Here is a 17,567-nt window from a genome sequence, read left to right as displayed (position 1 = left end):
AACGTTTTGCACGTCATTAGTGTGAACATGGACACGCCCCCTACACAAATGGGCCAATCGGATACCAGTGCAACTTTGATTCTACATTTTATTATTAGATCATTTGTACCGTGATATAAAATTATTTTTAATGCTTGTCTTGTGTTTTAGACGTGTCAGAAAGACTTTGGGCGGAACCAGATTTGTTTAGTTGTTTCTATCTGGTCCGGTTAGAGTGTGACACCTAATGAGCCACGCGTATTTTTCACATGTAAATGTGTGCGTTCATGACGGAAAGTAAGTGCTGAAGAGTGTTGTTCACACTCGTGTGTTCGATTCGTTTATCCTTTCATACTGTTTTATATGCAGAGAGAGAGTTTGTAATGTTTGGGAATTATTTAATTCTTATGCTAATTTCCGCCTGCTATTAGCGCTAAGCTAACGGGGTTCAATAATTTTCCTGTGTTTTAGCTGCCTATATTTATATTCTAGGTAAAATGTTCTAGTGCTGGTTAGCTGCTTATGTAGGATTGTATTGTCTGTTTCATGTTAGATTACTGTAAGCAGTGTTATTAATCAGTGTTATATCAGTATCATATCATGTTCTGTGGAGTGTTTGCTTATGTATGCTTTCTCTGTTTCTTGTAGACCACACACACACACACAGACACACACACACACACACACACACAGACACACACATACTTCGTTAATAAATAAGATAATTGATAAGCTGGCATCCAGGCTCCTGATTCTCTGACCGGAATTCTCTGACCGGTCTTAATTGTGCTGACTGTCTATGGAGCTAATATTATGACAAAACTATTTGAATGTGAATTGTGTAAATTTGAATTAAAAGGAGCTAATATTATGACAAAACTATTTGAATGTGAATTGTGTAAATTTGAATTATCAAAACTGAATTTGAAATTATTTTACTTGAATATTAGAGCTAATATTATGACAAAACTATTTGAATGTGAATTGTGTAAATTTGAATTATTAAAATTGAATTTGAAATTATTTTACTTGAATATTAGAGCTAATATTATGACAAAACTATTTGAATGTGAATTGTGTAAATCTGAATTATCAAAATTCAATTCTCTAAATTCAATTTTCTAAAATTCAATTTTCGAAATTCAGTTTTCTAAAATTCAAACCCAGAAATTCAGATCGTACAGAAAGTAGGTCAGAGGTCATTCACAGGGAGGCGTAGATGATCTCCGAAAAGTCGAGCGAAGCATTTTGGCCAATTACAGAGCTGCTCAGGAGGTGACCATTCTTCTGCGTGATCATGAATCGCCCAGAGGTAAGTGATTTTTAAGAATTTATGGTTTATATTTATATATTGTGTTAGCGTTCCCAGCATGTGAAACATTATCTGAGCGGTCTCTGGTGTTTGTATATTTGATAAAATGGTTTAGCATACCACCGTGTCTATATAGAACGCGAACACGCCGCAATAACTTTAAGTGACAAAGCGGCCGTTGTAAAGAGCTTAGAATCCATTTGCTGTTGGGAATTTCGCATTCAGTGTAGACATTATCCCTGATTTTAATCATCAGGTTCTACTGTCTTCTGTCATGACGCGTCACACCGCTCGTGTCCTGTCTAGACAAGGTGTAAACGTAATAACTCCAGGTACGGATTAACTAAAACAGAATAGAATACAATAGAATAGAATAGAAAGCCTTTATTGCCATTATACACAGTACAATGAGCGCAATGTATAAGTGATGTACTAAAAACTATAACTACAGTACACATACAGACAAATAAATCAGATTAAACATACTTTGGTCCAAAGTGGCGAGCAGCATACAGTATGGTAGAGGTAGTATAGATAGCACAAGGGTATAATATAAATGCAATATTATACAAATATGACAGTTTTCAGTATGGAAACAGCTTTGGGGAAAAAAACTGTCCCTGAGTCTATTTGTTCTGTCAGGTATAGACCTATAGATTTTAATCTGCCTTCACTGGCTGGTGCTGCGCAACAGACGCGTTTTACAGTGTTACGCATTATAAACAATCACACACAATTCTTTTTTTATGAATGCAATGATCAATCAGGCATTTAGATGAGTCATGACTGAAACTTTTGCTGTTGCATGCGCGCTGCTCTCTAGCGAGTTGTCTCATCATAAACAACAAATTACAGATGTGTGCATACAGTGCAAGTGCACAGTAAATTGCACAGTGTAAACCACTTCAGTGATTATAATAGGAGTTTTTGAGAGTGGTTGAACTCAATGATAATGTTCTTTGATAATTATTTGCTCTCTTTCTGTACAATTAAATGGTTATAATTAGTAACTTACAAAAACATTTGTAAATGAAATCTAAGCAAACAGCACAAAGAAAGTATTATGTAGAGGACATGTCACCTTGTGCTTTATTCTCCAAATGCTTGTTTGAACGAACTGATTGCTTAGGACTTTTCTCGTAATGCCTTATGTTGTAGAATAGAGCGACTTTGGAGAGATGTGTGGACTGCAGTGACCAGCGTCTACTATGATGTACTACACTATCTTGAGGAAGCCAGCTACCTTCATACTGCAGACCAAACACATCTCTTCTGTTGCCACTACACATTTCTACCACGGCTACAAGATGATCTGAGCATTTTCCGAGATGGTTGGGATAATCACCCTTCGAGAACAGAACACAACATGTCTCCAAACCAGCTCTGGGAATTGGGTCAAATTCATTATCCAGTTGATGATCCCCAAGATGAAGAGGTATTTTGTTAATGCTAATTTAAAGCCATGTTTACATTATTACAGGGGTTGTGAAAATTAAATGTTCCTTAACTGGTGTTTAAACACTTAGTATTTGGAACTATTACAGCTGAGATTATACACGATTTATACAGAAATATGTTGTTCTTTGTTTACACAGGAACTGAACATTGCTGTTCATTGATTGCCTCCTGGTGAAAGTGTTGGTGTTAATGTTCCTATTGTGGAATGTCCACTTACAGCAGAGCAGCTTGCAGCACTAAAGGACACAGTGGATCCAAGATCACCATCACAATCCCATGGGATAGACATTTACATGGCTGCAGTGCAGTTTTGCCAGTCACTTGAGTAATGACACATTGAGTAGACACATGGAGTTCTGGAACTGAATTTAAATTTATTTGACAGAAAAACTGTAACATTATTGCATGGAAGTTTCCAAAGTCTCAAAAATAAAACTGCAATACTACATGAACGTGTGCATAGATGAACTGCATCAAAATTATTGAACAACAAGTCCAAACAATGCAGGGCAAACTGTGGGACTGTAACTTCATTTGTAGACATGGTGTCTGTATTAGATTTCACATAACTCCTGAATATAACCGCAATTTACAGCAAGTTCTCTGTCTTGATCTTCCTTGTCCATCCTCAAATCCATGGTCATCAAGAGGGGCTTTCTCATCTCATGTTGGAGAATTATTTCCTTTGTGTATAAGGATGCTGCTTTATTTTTTATCTGGTTCAGTTTTCCAATCTGCAAAGAAAACAAAACAAAAACAAAGAAGCAACATGTTAACAGTTCAGCTGAAGCTAATTGTGTATTCTATTTCAGTTTTACATCTCAGAAATGTATTATGCTTATCAGTTCCAAAAAAAAAAAATGTAAAAATGCTTGTGGCATCATCTGCATTTAAATGATCACCGGTATGTGTCACAGACACAGAAACTCCAGATGTGGATGGTTCTTCCATAGACACATTAAACTCCAGAGGTTGCATGCTTACACTGTAATATACAAACTTAATTAACGTGCAATAACGGAACAAAATTCCTTTTTGAATAGATAACTTCAAGAGTTCTAAATGAATTGAACATTCATAATTTGAACATAAAACACAATATTCACAATTGTATAGTGAAGAAGTGAAGAAGACCTGTGGCAATCTTAACAGCACAAAGAAAGTACAAAAAACAACAATAAAAAATTTTTATTATAATAAGATTTACTGAAAATATGTTGTGCGATTTTCCTTACCTGTCACCTGTGCAAAAACTTGCATGAATCTTTATCACATCAAAAGGCATTTTCTTTTGACAAATGGGGCAAGTTTCCTAGAGGGAACAATATAAAAACAATATAATGTAAATTATTTTCTTTCATGTTGTTTCAAGCATTTATTAGTTTTTTAATGTGGTTTTAAAATTATACATATGCAAAGAATGAGTGGAGTTACGTAAAGAACTCCTTTGAAACCCTGGGTTGCTGCTTTCAAATGTTTGGCACTGTACCCACTCTCATCGGGTGGGATAAGTGTAAGCTTCCGGGAGCCCTATCCACCTTATGAAAAATTATACAAAATACAGAAAAACACAATGTATTATTGGATTTCATTCCTTTTATTTTGTTATGCCAGGATTCATGTTTTAAGCTTGACACAAAGGTATTTAATTACATAAAATATGAAATATGGTATTAGTGATAATGTAAAAATTCAGAAATGTATTTGATTTTACTTATTTATTTATTTTCATTGCAATGTATCACTATGTTCCTGATGATTACCTGAAGACTTATAGACAAGCCAACCCCCCTTTACATCCTGAAATCAGCTTCTTCAGTTGGGCACATACCTTACAATGTAAATAACACTGTCAGTATAGCAAACCATGTAAAAATTAAATGCCCAACAGTTACCAGTGCAACACTGGTACAAAAAGCTTATAGTGTTACATTATAGCAATGTGCTTAAGAGCACCTTAGCACCCATGTTCCACATACAGAGTTACTAATGAATTAAGCTCTGTTACATTAGAAAAAGATCATTTTAAAAGATACAGGAGAGACGTCACACATACTTACTTCATCATAAGTTGCATTTTCAACCATTTGCATTGTCTTTCACCCCAACCCAGCTTGCATATGTACCAGTTGCTCACTCTCCTCAGGTGTTCGCTCATATTGGTGAGGAAGCAGATAAAAGTTAACAGGCAATATTTTTGCGGGTTTGCTAGGGGGCATTGACAGCATTCGCCTTTTACCCCGTCCTTTGCTGAAAAACCCGGGAAATGATCTGTTGGCAAAACAAAAACCAAAATAATAACCATCAAATAATATCATGATGGCTTATGTCAGTATTAAAAAAAATGTGGTTGCAAAACCTGGTCATCTCAGTTTGAATGGTGGCCCTCTGCTGAACAGTGTGCTGCCTATGGAGGCTGAATTATGAAATTAATTTAATGAAAGTATTTTAATAAAACTATGTATGCACAAATACATATACATAACAGGGATTTCCTTTACCACACTATCCTTACTATCTATCCTTTCCACAATAATAAATAAAAATACACAAAAAAAACTGACTGGGACCAGCTGCACTGCTTGAGGTCAGCAAAGACAACAAGTGCCTGGCTGATCTGACAACTTCGCTGTCCTGTAAAAACAGTTTAAGCAAAATATATATATTTTTATATTTATTTTTATATATAGCTACAAACTAATGATGTGTATCTAAAAACAATATCGTTAGTAGGACATAAATTGAATTGGTTACTGAATCATTAAATAAGCCAATGATTCAGTAACCCGTTCATAAAGACAGTCACTTGCCTCGTTGCAGTAGTGTTGATATTCGGGAAACGTCTAAAATGTTGTTTACCTAAATAATATAGTCTGATCATGAGGAATATTGGCAAATTCCTTGGCTCGATCGGGGCATCTCTACTAATAACATTTATATATTTGTTTTATTTGTATGATATAAGCGAAAATGAACGATATAGCTACTTTAATCGTGCCTGCAAGCTACACATATATCTAAATGATTATTCACAATGTTAAAGTCTTCAACTCAAAACACAGCTTACAATCATCATCGAGTGACCTTATATCCAAGTTGGATCTGATGTGGATTCCAATCAAGGAAATAAATGAAGCACTAATGGAGTTATTGTATTAACACAGGACACGAGCGGTGTGACGCGTCATGACAGAAGACAGTAGAACCTGATGATTAAAATCAGGGATAATGTCTACACTGAATGCGAAATTCCCAACAGCAAACGGATTCCCTGTTCTATTTCTAAGCTCTTTACAACGGCCGCTTTGTCACTTAAAAGTTATTGCGGCGTGTTTGCGTTCTATATAGACACGGTGGTATGCTAATCCCTTTTATCAAATATACAAACACCAGAGACCGCTCAGATAATGTTTCACACGCTGGGAACGCTAACACAATATATAATTATAAACCATAAATGCTTAAAAATCACTTACCTCTGGGCGATTCATGATCACGCAGAAGAATGGTCACCTCCTGAGCAGCTCTGTAATTGACCAAAATGCTTCGCTCGACTTTTCGGAGATCATCTACGCCTCCCTGTGAATGACCTCTGACCTACTTTCTGTACGATCTGAATTTCTGGGTTTGAATTTTAGAAAATTTAATTTAGAAAATTTAATTTTAGAAAATTGAATTTAGAGAATTGAATTTTGATAATTCAGATTTACACAATTCACATTCAAATAGTTTTGTCATAATATTAGCTCTAATATTCAAGTAAAATAATTTCAAATTCAATTTTAATAATTCAAATTTACACAATTCACATTCAAATAGTTTTGTCATAATATTAGCTCTAATATTCAAGTAAAATAATTTCAAATTCAGTTTTGATAATTCAAATTTACACAATTCACATTCAAATAGTTTTGTCATAATATTAGCTCCTTTTAATTCAAATTTACACAATTCACATTCAAATAGTTTGGTCATAATATTAGCTCCATAACTGTCTGGTTCCAGTTCTGGATTTTACATGGTAAACACATGTTGGAGAGTAACGGTGCCACGTCTGGGTGCAGCAGGAGCCCCAGCTGGCAGCACTCAGCCTGACAGCAGGGCTCTAACCATGGACAGGTGCTGCTGGGTAGGCATCCGTGGTTGGAGCCCTGTTAGAAGGAACCGACACTGATGCATCGATGTGGATCCTGAACTTTGATTTCAGTTCCTGGCAACCGCCACACGCCTGTTGGTTTGTTTTTCTTGTCTTCCTTTGTTTTGTCCCTCGTGCCTTTTTCTTTTGTGCGTATTAATAAATCCCATTTGCCCAGATGTCCCGTCTCTGCGCTTCCTTCCCCCGTCAGCCCGTGGTCGTGACAAACAGAGGTAAAATGTACAATGAGACAAGTTCTGACATTCAAACAAATCCTGTTCAATTTTCTGATATGTATTGTATTTCTTTTCATAAATTATTTGTTGTTCCGGCAGCTCAGGTGGCACTTTATTTTAAAAAGTCTATATTTGCCAGATCAAGTAAAGCATACATGTGCATGTTTTTGGTGTTATGTTTTGGTGTTTAATTATCATTATATTCGTGCATTTTCTAAAGATTCTGTTTTTGAATAAAGGGTTGGAAATGAATGCTTTTATTTATTCATAATTTATAAAAAATAATCGACAGATTAATTGATTATTAAAATGATTGTTAGTAGCAGCCCTGCTTCTTTATTATCGGAAGATACATCGAACATTAAGACTAACTGTGCTGTAAAACAAGTATTTGCTTTATTAGATATTTCTCCAGATTTATTTGTTTCAAAGCCAAATGGCGTATGATGTAAGCCAGGACTTTATTAGGCCTCAGACCAAGTGGTGATTATCACCATTTCACAGCCTCCCTGATCAATCTGGACAGCCTTGTTCTTGTACTGTTTTCTTTTCTCCACGTCTCCTTGTGAAGCTTCTCGAAGATGCTCCAGTGCTGCTCTCATGTCCACTGTCTGCTCGAGTTGCCCACACAGTTCCTTCTCCCTTCTGAGGAGGACCTTCAGGGTTTCCTCAATCTCCTGCCTCTTGCTTGTATTGTTTAAGTCCTGGAAACGTTTTTCCAGTTCGTTCCTGGTAGATGTTTTTTCAAGGAGCACTTTTTCAAGTTCTTCTCGTGCTCTGTGCTCATGGTCACGTTCGGCTGTCATCATCTCAAGTTCCTTTTTCATTTGCTGGAGCGTCTCCTCGTGGAGACTGTCTTTGCTCTCCAGCTGATGACGGAACTTTGTCTCTGTCTCCAGGAGAAGCCTCTCTGCCTCTTTCCTGCTTTCTCTTTTTGCTTCAAGCTCTTTTTCAGCTTTCTCTCTCCTGCTCTGCTCATCTGTCATTTGACTTCTCAGCGTTTCCTGCTCCTTCTTCTCGTTCTGCAGCGTCTCTTCATAAAGAGCCTGCATGCTCCCCGGCTGCGTATGGAGCTGTGTCTCCATCTCCATCTGCTTTCCAGTTTCTCTCACGTTACAGAAACACCTTTCTGCTTCTTCTCTGTTGTGTCTCTCCACGTTCAGCTGTGCTTCAAGCTCCTCACATTGCAGCCGTTCCAGATCTTGTTCTTCTCTCAGTCTTTCTTTTACTTCATTCTCAGCCTCCTGGATGGCAATTTGCCTCAGCTCTTCACGCCAAGCCAGGCTGTTCTGTGTCGTGTCACGAATAGCCATCTCCAGATTATTATTAGAGGCCATGAACATCTCCTCCACTTCTTTACGATGACCGGGATCCCTTTCCAGGAATGTCTCCATCACCGCCTCGAGTGTGCCGAGCTGTTCCCCGAACACCTCAACCTGACCCATCTGAGCTGATTTCAGATCGGTCATTTTGGGCTCAACGGAAACGTCCTTCTTGAAGAAGCGACGCTTGGTCCACCTAACAAACTTCTTCCACGCCTTCATTTCTCTACCTCTATACTGAACTCTTGTAAATCTGAAATGATTAAGTTCTTCACGGCTCACCTCTTAAATAGAGCGAAGCTGATGATGTCACTTTTTTTTCAGCCAATCAGATTACGGAACAAGTAAAATAATATAGTTGTATATATTCCAAGTGAAATATAGTACACAGTCAGTAAAAACATTTGTTTTGCACGTCATTAGTGTGAACATGGACACGCCCCCTACACAAATGGGCCAATCGGATACCAGTACAACTTTGATTCTACATTTTATTATTAGATCATTTGTACCGTGATATAAAATTATTTTTAATGTTTGTCTTGTGTTTTAGACGTGTCAGAAAGACCCAGATTTGTTTAGTTGTTTCTATCTGGTCCGGTTAGAGTGTGACACCTAATGAGCCACGCGTATTTTTCACATGTAAATGTGTGCGTTCATGACGGAAAGTAAGTGCTGAGGAGTGTTGTTCACACTCGTGTGTTCGATTCGTTTATCCTTTCATACTGTTTTATATGCAGAGAGAGAGTTTGTAATGTTTGGGAATTATTTAATTCTTATGCTAATTTCCGCCTGCTATTAGCGCTAAGCTAACGGGGTTCAATAATTTTCCTGTGTTTTAGCTGCCTATATTTATATTCTAGGTAAAATGTTCTAGTGCTGGTTAGCTGCTTATGTAGGATTGTATTGTCTGTTTCATGTTAGATTACTGTAAGCAGTGTTATTAATCAGTGTTGTGTATCATATCATGTTCTGTGGAGTGTTTGCTTATGTATGCTTTCTGTGTTTCTTGTAGACCACACACACACACAGACACACACACACACAGACACACACATACTTCGTTAATAAATAAGATAATTGATAAGCTGGCCTCCAGGCTCCTGATTCTCTGACCGGAATCAGATCCTATTGTCGCTTCACCAGTGTAACACGTCGTGGGAGTGGTAGAATCTACACGACAAGACGTGTGAAACTCAAGAAAGGCAAAGGAGATTTCATTCATTTTTTCTTCATAGATTCTTTATTGACTGAAATATCGTACTGTGTCTTTCTTTTTACCTTCAGAGATGGAGGGACCAGGCGAGCAGTACTGGAGGCTCGGAGTATACCAGGTGCAGTGTGAGGTGTAATAAGGGCTGTGAGGTAGGATGGTGCTACTCCATGTTTGGCTTTGTAGGCCAGCATCAGTATTTAGAACCTGATGCGTGCAGCTACTGGGAGCCGGTGGAGGGAACGTAGCAGAGGGGCGGTGTGGAGAACTTGGGAAGGTTGAACATCAGTCGTGCTGCTGCATTTTGTATGAGTTGTAGAGGTCGGATGGTACATAGAGGTAGATTCTTGTTTACTGCCACTTTCACTTTTTAATCATTATTATTGGTGTGTTTAACACTTGGCCAACACACTCGCGTCTGAACCAGAAGAGCACCAAGTTCCAGGTTCAAACCCCATCGTGTCCCTCTGTCCCCAGGGGGACTGTCCCCGTCACTACTGAATATAAATGTGTTGTTACGGAACACGTAAAATAATATAGTTGTATATAATACAAGTGAAATATAGTACATGGTGAACTATACAACATGGTTTTTAATGTTTGTCTTGTGTTTTGGACGTGTGAAGCTCAAGAAAGTCAAAGGAGATTTCATTCATCTTTTCTAATTAGATTCTTTATTTGGCGTATTTGCATTTTGTAATAACGCTCATGTTACGCTCGCCTTTGCGATGTCCGCATAGCTGCGTCCTGTTCACCAGCCTCCCAGATCAACCTGGACAGCCTGGTCCTTGTACTGTTTTCTTTTCTCCACGTCTCCTTGTGAAGCTTCTCGAAGATGCTGCAGTGCTGCTCTCATGTACGCGGTCTGCACGAGTTGCCCACACAGTTCCTTCTCCCTTCTGAGGAGGACCTTCAGGGTTTCCTCAATCTCCTGCCTCTTGCTTGTACTGTTTAAGTCCTGGAAACGTTGTCGCACTTGGTGGAGTCGATGTTGTGGAGGGCGATGAGCAGCTCGCCGGGGGTCAGCGGAGACATGGAGGAGCTGCCTTCACCTGCAGGAACACACACATCTCAGCGCCGAGCTGCACAGAAGATGCTGGGGACAGCAGGACGAAACGCCAGCTTACTGTGCTGGGTGCCGAGGAGCCGGTTGAAGACCTCCTTCACCACGATGGGGTTCAGCTTGATGAGCTTGGGTAGAGCCTGAATCACCTCTTTCTGAGGAGAACAGGACAAGATCATGACTTGGTATCACACACACTCACACACTGACTGCATCAACGCAACCCACCTTCTCCAGGCCATTGATGACGGGAATGAGGAAGCGGACATCAGCAACCCGCTTGTGATAGAGATCCCGGACCCTCTCCACCAGCTCTGGAGAGGGGGACACTGAGGAGGAACACACACGTTCGGACTCTCGTCTTGATGGTAACACTCGTTACGAACAGCGGGCACCAGCAGAACGGACCTTTGTCGGTGAGGATGTGCAGGCAGCGAGTGACCAGCGTCTCGGCTCCTTTAGGACAGTTCTCCACCAGCAGCAGCAGGTTGGGGGAGTTCATGCCCATTCCTCTGATCTGAACCCCAGAGACACATGGTTAAACGCACGCGTCAGCGTGAAGACACGTCCCCCGGGGCGCCGCGGCGTCTCACCGGCTGCTCTATGACCCTGAGGACGCTGCGCTTGATGTCGGCGATGGCCTCGGTGTAGACGGCCGCCAGCTCGTGCACCAGCCGGCTGCTCCGGATTAAAAAGACGGTGCGGGACGAGGAGACGGACCTGCGTTAGGACCGGATCCCCCGGAATAATGACCAGGCTGGATTTTAATTTCAGAACTTTATTTAAAACGCTGCTGTGTTGTACACTGTAACAAGGATAATGTGAAATCTACAGAAACTAGCTGGCAGCTTTTAGCAAGTAAGTTGCTGTAGAACATTCTACAGTATGCTTACTGTAAATTTAATCACAGTACCTACAAAATACTGTAATTGTTATTATAGCAATAATCTGAATACTGTAATCATTGTTACAGTAGTAAGCACAGACTGTATTTGCAATCACAGTAATAAAGTGCTGTATATTTCATTACAGCACATATTAGGCTACTGCAATATGCATGACTGCATTATTTGTTATAATAAGTAATTTATAAAATATTGTTATAAAATAAAAATTATAGCATACAATACAATGAAGATGCGTTTTTTGTCGCAAAACATTTCATTTATTTTTTTAAAGCAGTTTACAAAAAGTTTTACTTTGTAAAAAACACTATTTTCCCAAACAACCCTTTCTCTTCAGGTAAACCAATTTAAACACCAAGGCCAAGAATTATTTTGTAACACTTCAATGCTTATACAGATAATTAAAAAAAAATACTTTTTTGTACTTTTTACATTTCCCTTTTCAGACATTGGTTTGTATGTGCAGTCACTGTATCCTGTAAAGTTAATTGATAATATAATAAAATTAACAATAAAACACACAAAAGCATCACCATATAGACAACTATCACATATTTCAGGTTTTGTTTTTTTGTTTGTTTGTTTTTTACAAATACAAAAATTCCAAGTAAGTAAAATGTTCAGTTAAAAGAAGAATTGTAGAAAAATGCATTTGTACGAAAAAATTTCAATATTCAACCAATAAACTTTACTGGTCCCAATGACATATATGATTCCTGCGCCGTTTCTTCCTAAACTGAATATGTCTTCTAGGGCTGGAATCTTCTTCCCTGAAGTGGAAGGACAAAGAGGCATTAGTTACTAATGTAGAGTAGAAATGCAAAGGCAGCATTAATCCACACTATTGGCTCTATGACAATTTTTTGAGACTCCCTACTTCCCATTGGAAATGTTTGGAAATGTTTCTATTACTACATGAAGGTGCAGTAGCCTAGTAAAATACACTACACACACATGCACAGTTTTACATATAGAAACACACAAACAAGAGGGCATCTGTAAGACACTGCCCTGTACAGTAAATCCTGGTCCTTGAGGGCTACTGTCCTCCTGCTCATTTTCCAACCATCACTGCACTTACAGCTTCTGAATGCCTGGATCAGGTGTGTTCAGTCAATCAGTGGGTAGAATAGTTGTAAAACTAGCAGGATAGCGGCCCTGGAGGATCAAGGTTGTCTATCCCTGCTGTAGAGTATTTTATTTCTGCAAAGTTTAAATAAATATAAATTAACAGTCTCACCTGATATCAATTGTTCTGCCAGTCATACTCGATAAAGCCTCTGATAAACGATGCCACGTGTGGATTGAGGGATTCATTTTTTCGTTGCACCATCCTGCCAGTCCTTCTGATCAGCTGGACTTTGGAAGAACACTTGCTTATTATCCTGACAATAAATCTGTAAATTCATAAGATGCCATATATTACCCCAGGAGAAAAAACTTACAAAGATTTGGTCCAATATAGTGATATTTGCTGATCCATGTGAGGGTAATAAATTATTGAAGTTTGGTACATTAACCTCTCACACTTGTAATTTTGTGAATACTTTCTGTTCTACTTCCGATTCTCTAATATACCATAGAATGCAGAACTATTTTCTACTTTGTTTCACTACTCAGCAGCTGTCCGGACCCATATTCAACATATAGGGGAAATATATTGGCAGTGCTAAAGCAGAAAATTGTTCCACCAGAGTGTTGAGGACAAATGTTGGTTTCAGATATCCTTCACAGCAAATTTGTAGCTTTGTAGTGCATCTCAAAATGTATCTGTATTTATCCATACATTTTCCAGTGTCAATTTAAACATCACAGAAGAGCTGGAGCCATTTCTAGCTGTCATTGGGAAAGAGGCAGGGTACACCCTGGACAAGTTGGCGATTACAAAGATGACATACAGATGCATTCACGCTCACACCTATGGGCAATTTAATTTCAAGAATGTTAGAGCAATACACTCCAGTAAAGCTCTTGTTCTCACAACAGGAAAGGAACAGATCTGTTGATGTATTACACTAATGGATCAGCAAGTACCAATATATGGGTAAAAATATAAAAATAACAAATTGGTTATTTATAATATAACTGAGGATTGTCCCTGCAAAGAAATATCATTCTTTGCATTTGAAAGACATACTGATTACAGTATGTAGTTGAACTGACTGTTTGGCTGGTGTTTGCTACAGATTCATATCCTGAAAAAAAAGTATGTGACAGACTTAAACATGTAAAGCCAAAATCAATAATGTGTCAAAATGTATTCACTAGTTGGAAATGACACTCCTCAGGTTAGATGATCAAAGTCCAAAAATGCAGCGTCTTACCTGTTGCAGTGTCCTGTGTCGCCTAGGTCGGTTTCCGTTGACAATACCAACGGTTGCTAGCGAAGAAGAAAACAATTGTCAAGCTAATTAGCTGTAGCTAGCTAACAGACCGACAAGCAATACTTGAAAAAATTAACATTTAGCTAAATTAGTGCTAGTGTGCCGGAGTTAAATGGTTACACTAGATTTATAAATGTATTTCTTCTTTTTTTGTGTCTTTTATTTTCTTATTTTCTAAAGACTTTTATTTTGTTTACCTGTATTCTGATGTGGGTAAGGGAATTATAATGATAATCCGGGTGTTTGTTTAATTGTAGAATGTTAAAATGTGTTAATGTTTCTGGTTATGTCAAATATGTTTCTGTATTTTTGTTTGTTCAATTTATGATTATTATAAAAAGTTATGTGGGTTCTAAAACTTTGATCACCCCCGAAAAGTGGTTGGATGCGGCCGTGCCCTTGGGTTAGTGGGTTGGAGACCCGGTTTAGTCCTCTTAGACACATGGCATGAGCTGTGAGAGAGAGAGGTGCAGAGAGACGCGAGTTGTGACGCGATGTTCTGGCGTGACCTTGCTTTTATACAGAATACACTTTGCACGGAAAATTTCTTGGGTGTCAGCTCGTCAATTACGGTTCAAGAAAAGAAATAAAAAAATTACACAACGCAGAAGAAGGACCACTACACTAGGTTAAGCTAATACACGTACTGTAGCAAAAAACATTGAGTTGATTTACCTTTCTGAAGTCAAAGGACGAGGATCTTCTTTCATGAAAATAATGCGAAGCTGGCCATCAGCACTTCATTTCTTAATATTGAGGATGTAAAATTAAAATTGCTGGGTCGTCCTCTGGCTTCATGAAATATATCCTAGAAATATGATTTCTGTGTTCCGAATAACTGAAAGATGAGAAATATGAAAATTCCCGCTCAAAATTATTGTATTATGATATACCGCAATATGGTTTTACTGTAAAACAACAGCCGCCCAGGAATTTAAACCATGATGCTTTATACAGGTTCTACAGTAAGGATTTGTTCATTATACAGTAATAATGCTGTGAAAACTACAGAAATGTGTTAGTGTAATGTGTCTCGTGTGTCTTCACCGTTTATTTACCGCGCGTTAACTAAACTTCGGCATGAACGTCAATCTTGTGTTTCGGTCGCTAGTAAAAGTTTTCATGTGAACGTCAGTCTTCGTCCTCGTCCTCCTGCGGCGTGGGGTCCGCCTCCTCGGTCACCTCCGGCCCGCCGGGGAACTCGCGCTGGGGGTCGGGGGGCAGCGCCGGCGAGAAGGCCGCGTCGCTCTTCACGCCCCAGCCGATGTAAACGTTCTCGAACTTCCTGCGGGGAGACCGGGACGCGGTGATGACGGGCGACGGCCACGGCGAAGCGGGGGACGAGGGCGGAGGACAGCCGGGAGCTCCACGGTGGCAGCCGGTCGATTTCTACACCAAACGCAGAAACGTGGCGCGTTACCGTGGTTACGGAGGAGGAGGCGGACCGGCGGCATCTCGCACGCTCACCTGCGTCTTCAGACAGCGGGGTGAAGATGGCGGGTCCTTCCTCCCGTTCCGGCTCCTCCTCCTCCTCTTCATCTTCATCAGGTTCCGCCGCCGGTTTCTCCGCCGGGTTCACCCACACGCAGCGGCCCTGGACGAACCGCAGTATCAGCGGCGGGTTCTAGAAGGTCCGAGGTGACGGTTAAATACGAAGGACGGACCTGAGTCAGGATGTGCGGGACGTGGTGCACCCAGGAGCGCCTTCCCTTCTCTGTCCTGGCGTCCATCATCTGTCTGTTTCTTCTTCTTTTTTCCCCGCGTCGTCACTCATCATCTCGTCATCTGACCTCAGGCGCTAATCTCGCGAGAACTGCCACCTTCAGTACCTGTAGTAGCTACTGCAGGCGGCACTTATCGCGACATTAGCGACATAACTCAGATAATTTTTTTTAAATAACGCAGATTAAAATACGGGAGATTTACGGGAAAATACTAATACGGGAGGACGGCGGGAAAGAACGGGCCAAAACGGGATACTTGACAGGTATGCCCGGGGGACACAGTCGGGGTTAAGCGTCCCGCTCAGGGACACGATGGTAGTAAGTGGGGTTTGAACCTGGAACTTTGTGCTCTTCCGGTTCAGACGCGAGCGTGTTAGCCAAGTGTAAAACACACCAATAATAATGATTAAAAAGTGAAAGTGGCAGTAATTTGATTTGGGACAAATAGCGTTGACAGCACCTTGTGTGTGTGGAGTTTACATGTTCTTCTGTCTCGGTGTGGGTTTCCTCCTGATTCACTGTCCAGAGAGGCACTTTTTTTTCAGCAAGAACAAGAGCCCAGAATTAATGTGATTGGCTGATATCATTTTTTTCAGCCAATCACAATGTTTCTGAGCTCTTGTTCTGTAGCGTAATCAGCTGAGTGAAACCAGCCAATCACAATGTTCTTAAGATCTTGTTCCTCCATCTGATTGGCTGAAAAAAAAGTGACATCATCAGCTTCGCTCTATTTAAGAGGTGAGCCGTGAAGAGCTAAATCATTTCAGATTTACGAGAGTTCAGTATAGAGGTAGAGAAATGAAGGCGTGGAAGGCGTGGAAGAAGTTTGTTAGGTGGACCAAGCGTCGCTTCTTCAAGAAGGACGTTTCCGTTGAGCCCAAAATGACCGATCTGAAATCAGCTCAGATGGGTCAGGTTGAGGTGTTCGGGGAACAGCTCGGCACACTCGAGGCGGTGACGGAGACATTCCTGGAAAGGGATCCCGGTCATCGTAAAGAAGTGGAGGAGATGTTCATGGCCTCTAATAATAATCTGGAGATGGCTATTCGTGACACGACACAGAACAGCCTGGCTTGGCGTGAAGAGCTGAGGCAAATTGCCATCCAGGAGGCTGAGAATGAAGTAAAAGAAAGACTGAGAGAAGAACAAGATCTGGAACGGCTGCAATGTGAGGAGCTTGAAGCACAGCTGAACGTGGAGAGACACAACAGAGAAGAAGCAGAAAGGCGTTTCTGTAACGTGAGAGAAACTGGAAAGCAGATGGAGATGGAGACACAGCTCCATACGCAGCTGGGGAGCATGCAGGCTCTTTATGAAGAGACGCTGCAGAACGAGAAGAAGGAGCAGGAAACGCTGAGAAGTCAAATGACAGATGAGCAGAGCAGGAGAGAGAAAGCTGAAAAAGAGCTTGAAGCAAAAAGAGAAAGCAGGAAAGAGGCAGAGAGGCTTCTCCTGGAGACAGAGACAAAGTTCCGTCATCAGCTGGAGAGCAAAGACAGTCTCCACGAGGAGACGCTCCAGCAAATGAAAAAGGAACTCGAGATGATGACAGCCGAACGTGACCATGAGCACAGAGCACGAGAAGAACTTGAAAAAGTGCTCTTTGAAGAAACATCTACCAGGAACGAACTGGAAAAACGTTTCCAGGACTTAAACAATACAAGCAAGAGGCAGGAGATTGAGGAAACCCTGAAGGTCCTCCTCAGAAGGCAGAAGGAACTGTGTGGGCAACTCGAGCAGACCGCATACATGAGAGCAGCACTGCAGCATCTTCGAGAAGCTTCACAAGGAGACGTGGAGAAAAGAAAACAGTACAAGGACCAGGCTGTCCAGGTT

The 17,567-nt window shown here is 40.3% G+C and overlaps 2 protein-coding genes and 2 long non-coding RNA genes across 4 annotated transcripts; 1 reads left to right on the top strand and 3 right to left on the bottom strand.

Annotated features, from left to right (window-relative positions):
* The first annotated feature begins 1,234 nt into the window (after window positions 1-1,234).
* On the top strand, window positions 1,235-3,446 carry LOC114776487 (uncharacterized). The gene is made up of 3 exons (XR_003745517.1): window positions 1,235-1,291; window positions 2,450-2,726; window positions 2,887-3,446. It is a non-coding gene; the product is annotated as an uncharacterized LOC114776487 (long non-coding RNA).
* Window positions 3,447-10,533: 7,087 nt separating this feature from the next.
* LOC114776486 (symplekin-like) lies at window positions 10,534-11,531 on the bottom strand. The gene is made up of 4 exons (XM_028966802.1): window positions 11,127-11,531; window positions 10,947-11,047; window positions 10,783-10,873; window positions 10,534-10,707 (listed from the first exon to the last, which is right to left on the bottom strand). Exons 1-4 carry the CDS (start codon window positions 11,224-11,226, stop codon window positions 10,607-10,609), a joined length of 393 nt encoding a protein of 130 aa, XP_028822635.1. The 5' UTR covers window positions 11,227-11,531; the 3' UTR covers window positions 10,534-10,606.
* A 632-nt stretch (window positions 11,532-12,163) lies between these two features.
* On the bottom strand, window positions 12,164-14,168 carry LOC114776488 (uncharacterized). The gene is made up of 3 exons (XR_003745518.1): window positions 13,948-14,168; window positions 12,864-13,020; window positions 12,164-12,393 (listed from the first exon to the last, which is right to left on the bottom strand). It is a non-coding gene; the product is annotated as an uncharacterized LOC114776488 (long non-coding RNA).
* A 768-nt stretch (window positions 14,169-14,936) lies between these two features.
* Window positions 14,937-15,740, bottom strand: LOC114776489 (radial spoke head protein 6 homolog A-like). Its single transcript, XM_028966803.1, has 3 exons — window positions 15,672-15,740; window positions 15,475-15,601; window positions 14,937-15,396 (listed from the first exon to the last, which is right to left on the bottom strand). Exons 1-3 carry the CDS (start codon window positions 15,738-15,740, stop codon window positions 15,128-15,130), a joined length of 465 nt encoding a protein of 154 aa, XP_028822636.1. The 3' UTR covers window positions 14,937-15,127.
* Between the last annotated feature and the right edge of the window lie 1,827 nt (window positions 15,741-17,567).

This window comes from Denticeps clupeoides, unplaced genomic scaffold, assembly GCF_900700375.1.
Source record: "Denticeps clupeoides unplaced genomic scaffold, fDenClu1.1, whole genome shotgun sequence".
Classification (NCBI taxonomy): Eukaryota; Metazoa; Chordata; class Actinopteri; order Clupeiformes; family Denticipitidae; genus Denticeps; species Denticeps clupeoides.
This window is presented reverse-complemented; position numbering and strand designations above follow the sequence as displayed.

What these genes read in the sequence shown, in the direction of transcription:
- LOC114776486 (XM_028966802.1), bottom strand. Translation starts at nt 11,226, where the DNA reads ATGGGCATGAACTCCCCCAACCTGCTGCTGCTGGTGGAGAACTGTCCT. An exon ending in TCATCAATGGCCTGGAGAAG is followed by an intron (nt 10,874 to 10,946) that starts GTGGGTTGCGTT and finishes TGTTCTCCTCAG; the next exon opens with AAAGAGGTGATTCAGGCTCT. An exon ending in GCTCCTCGGCACCCAGCACA is followed by an intron (nt 10,708 to 10,782) that starts GTAAGCTGGCGT and finishes GTGTTCCTGCAG; the next exon opens with GTGAAGGCAGCTCCTCCATG.
- LOC114776489 (XM_028966803.1), bottom strand. Translation starts at nt 15,740, where the DNA reads ATGATGGACGCCAGGACAGAGAAGGGAAGGCGCTCCTGGGTGCACCAC. An exon ending in TCCCGCACATCCTGACTCAG is followed by an intron (nt 15,602 to 15,671) that starts GTCCGTCCTTCG and finishes CGGTTCGTCCAG; the next exon opens with GGCCGCTGCGTGTGGGTGAA. An exon ending in CCCGCTGTCTGAAGACGCAG is followed by an intron (nt 15,397 to 15,474) that starts GTGAGCGTGCGA and finishes CGTTTGGTGTAG; the next exon opens with AAATCGACCGGCTGCCACCG.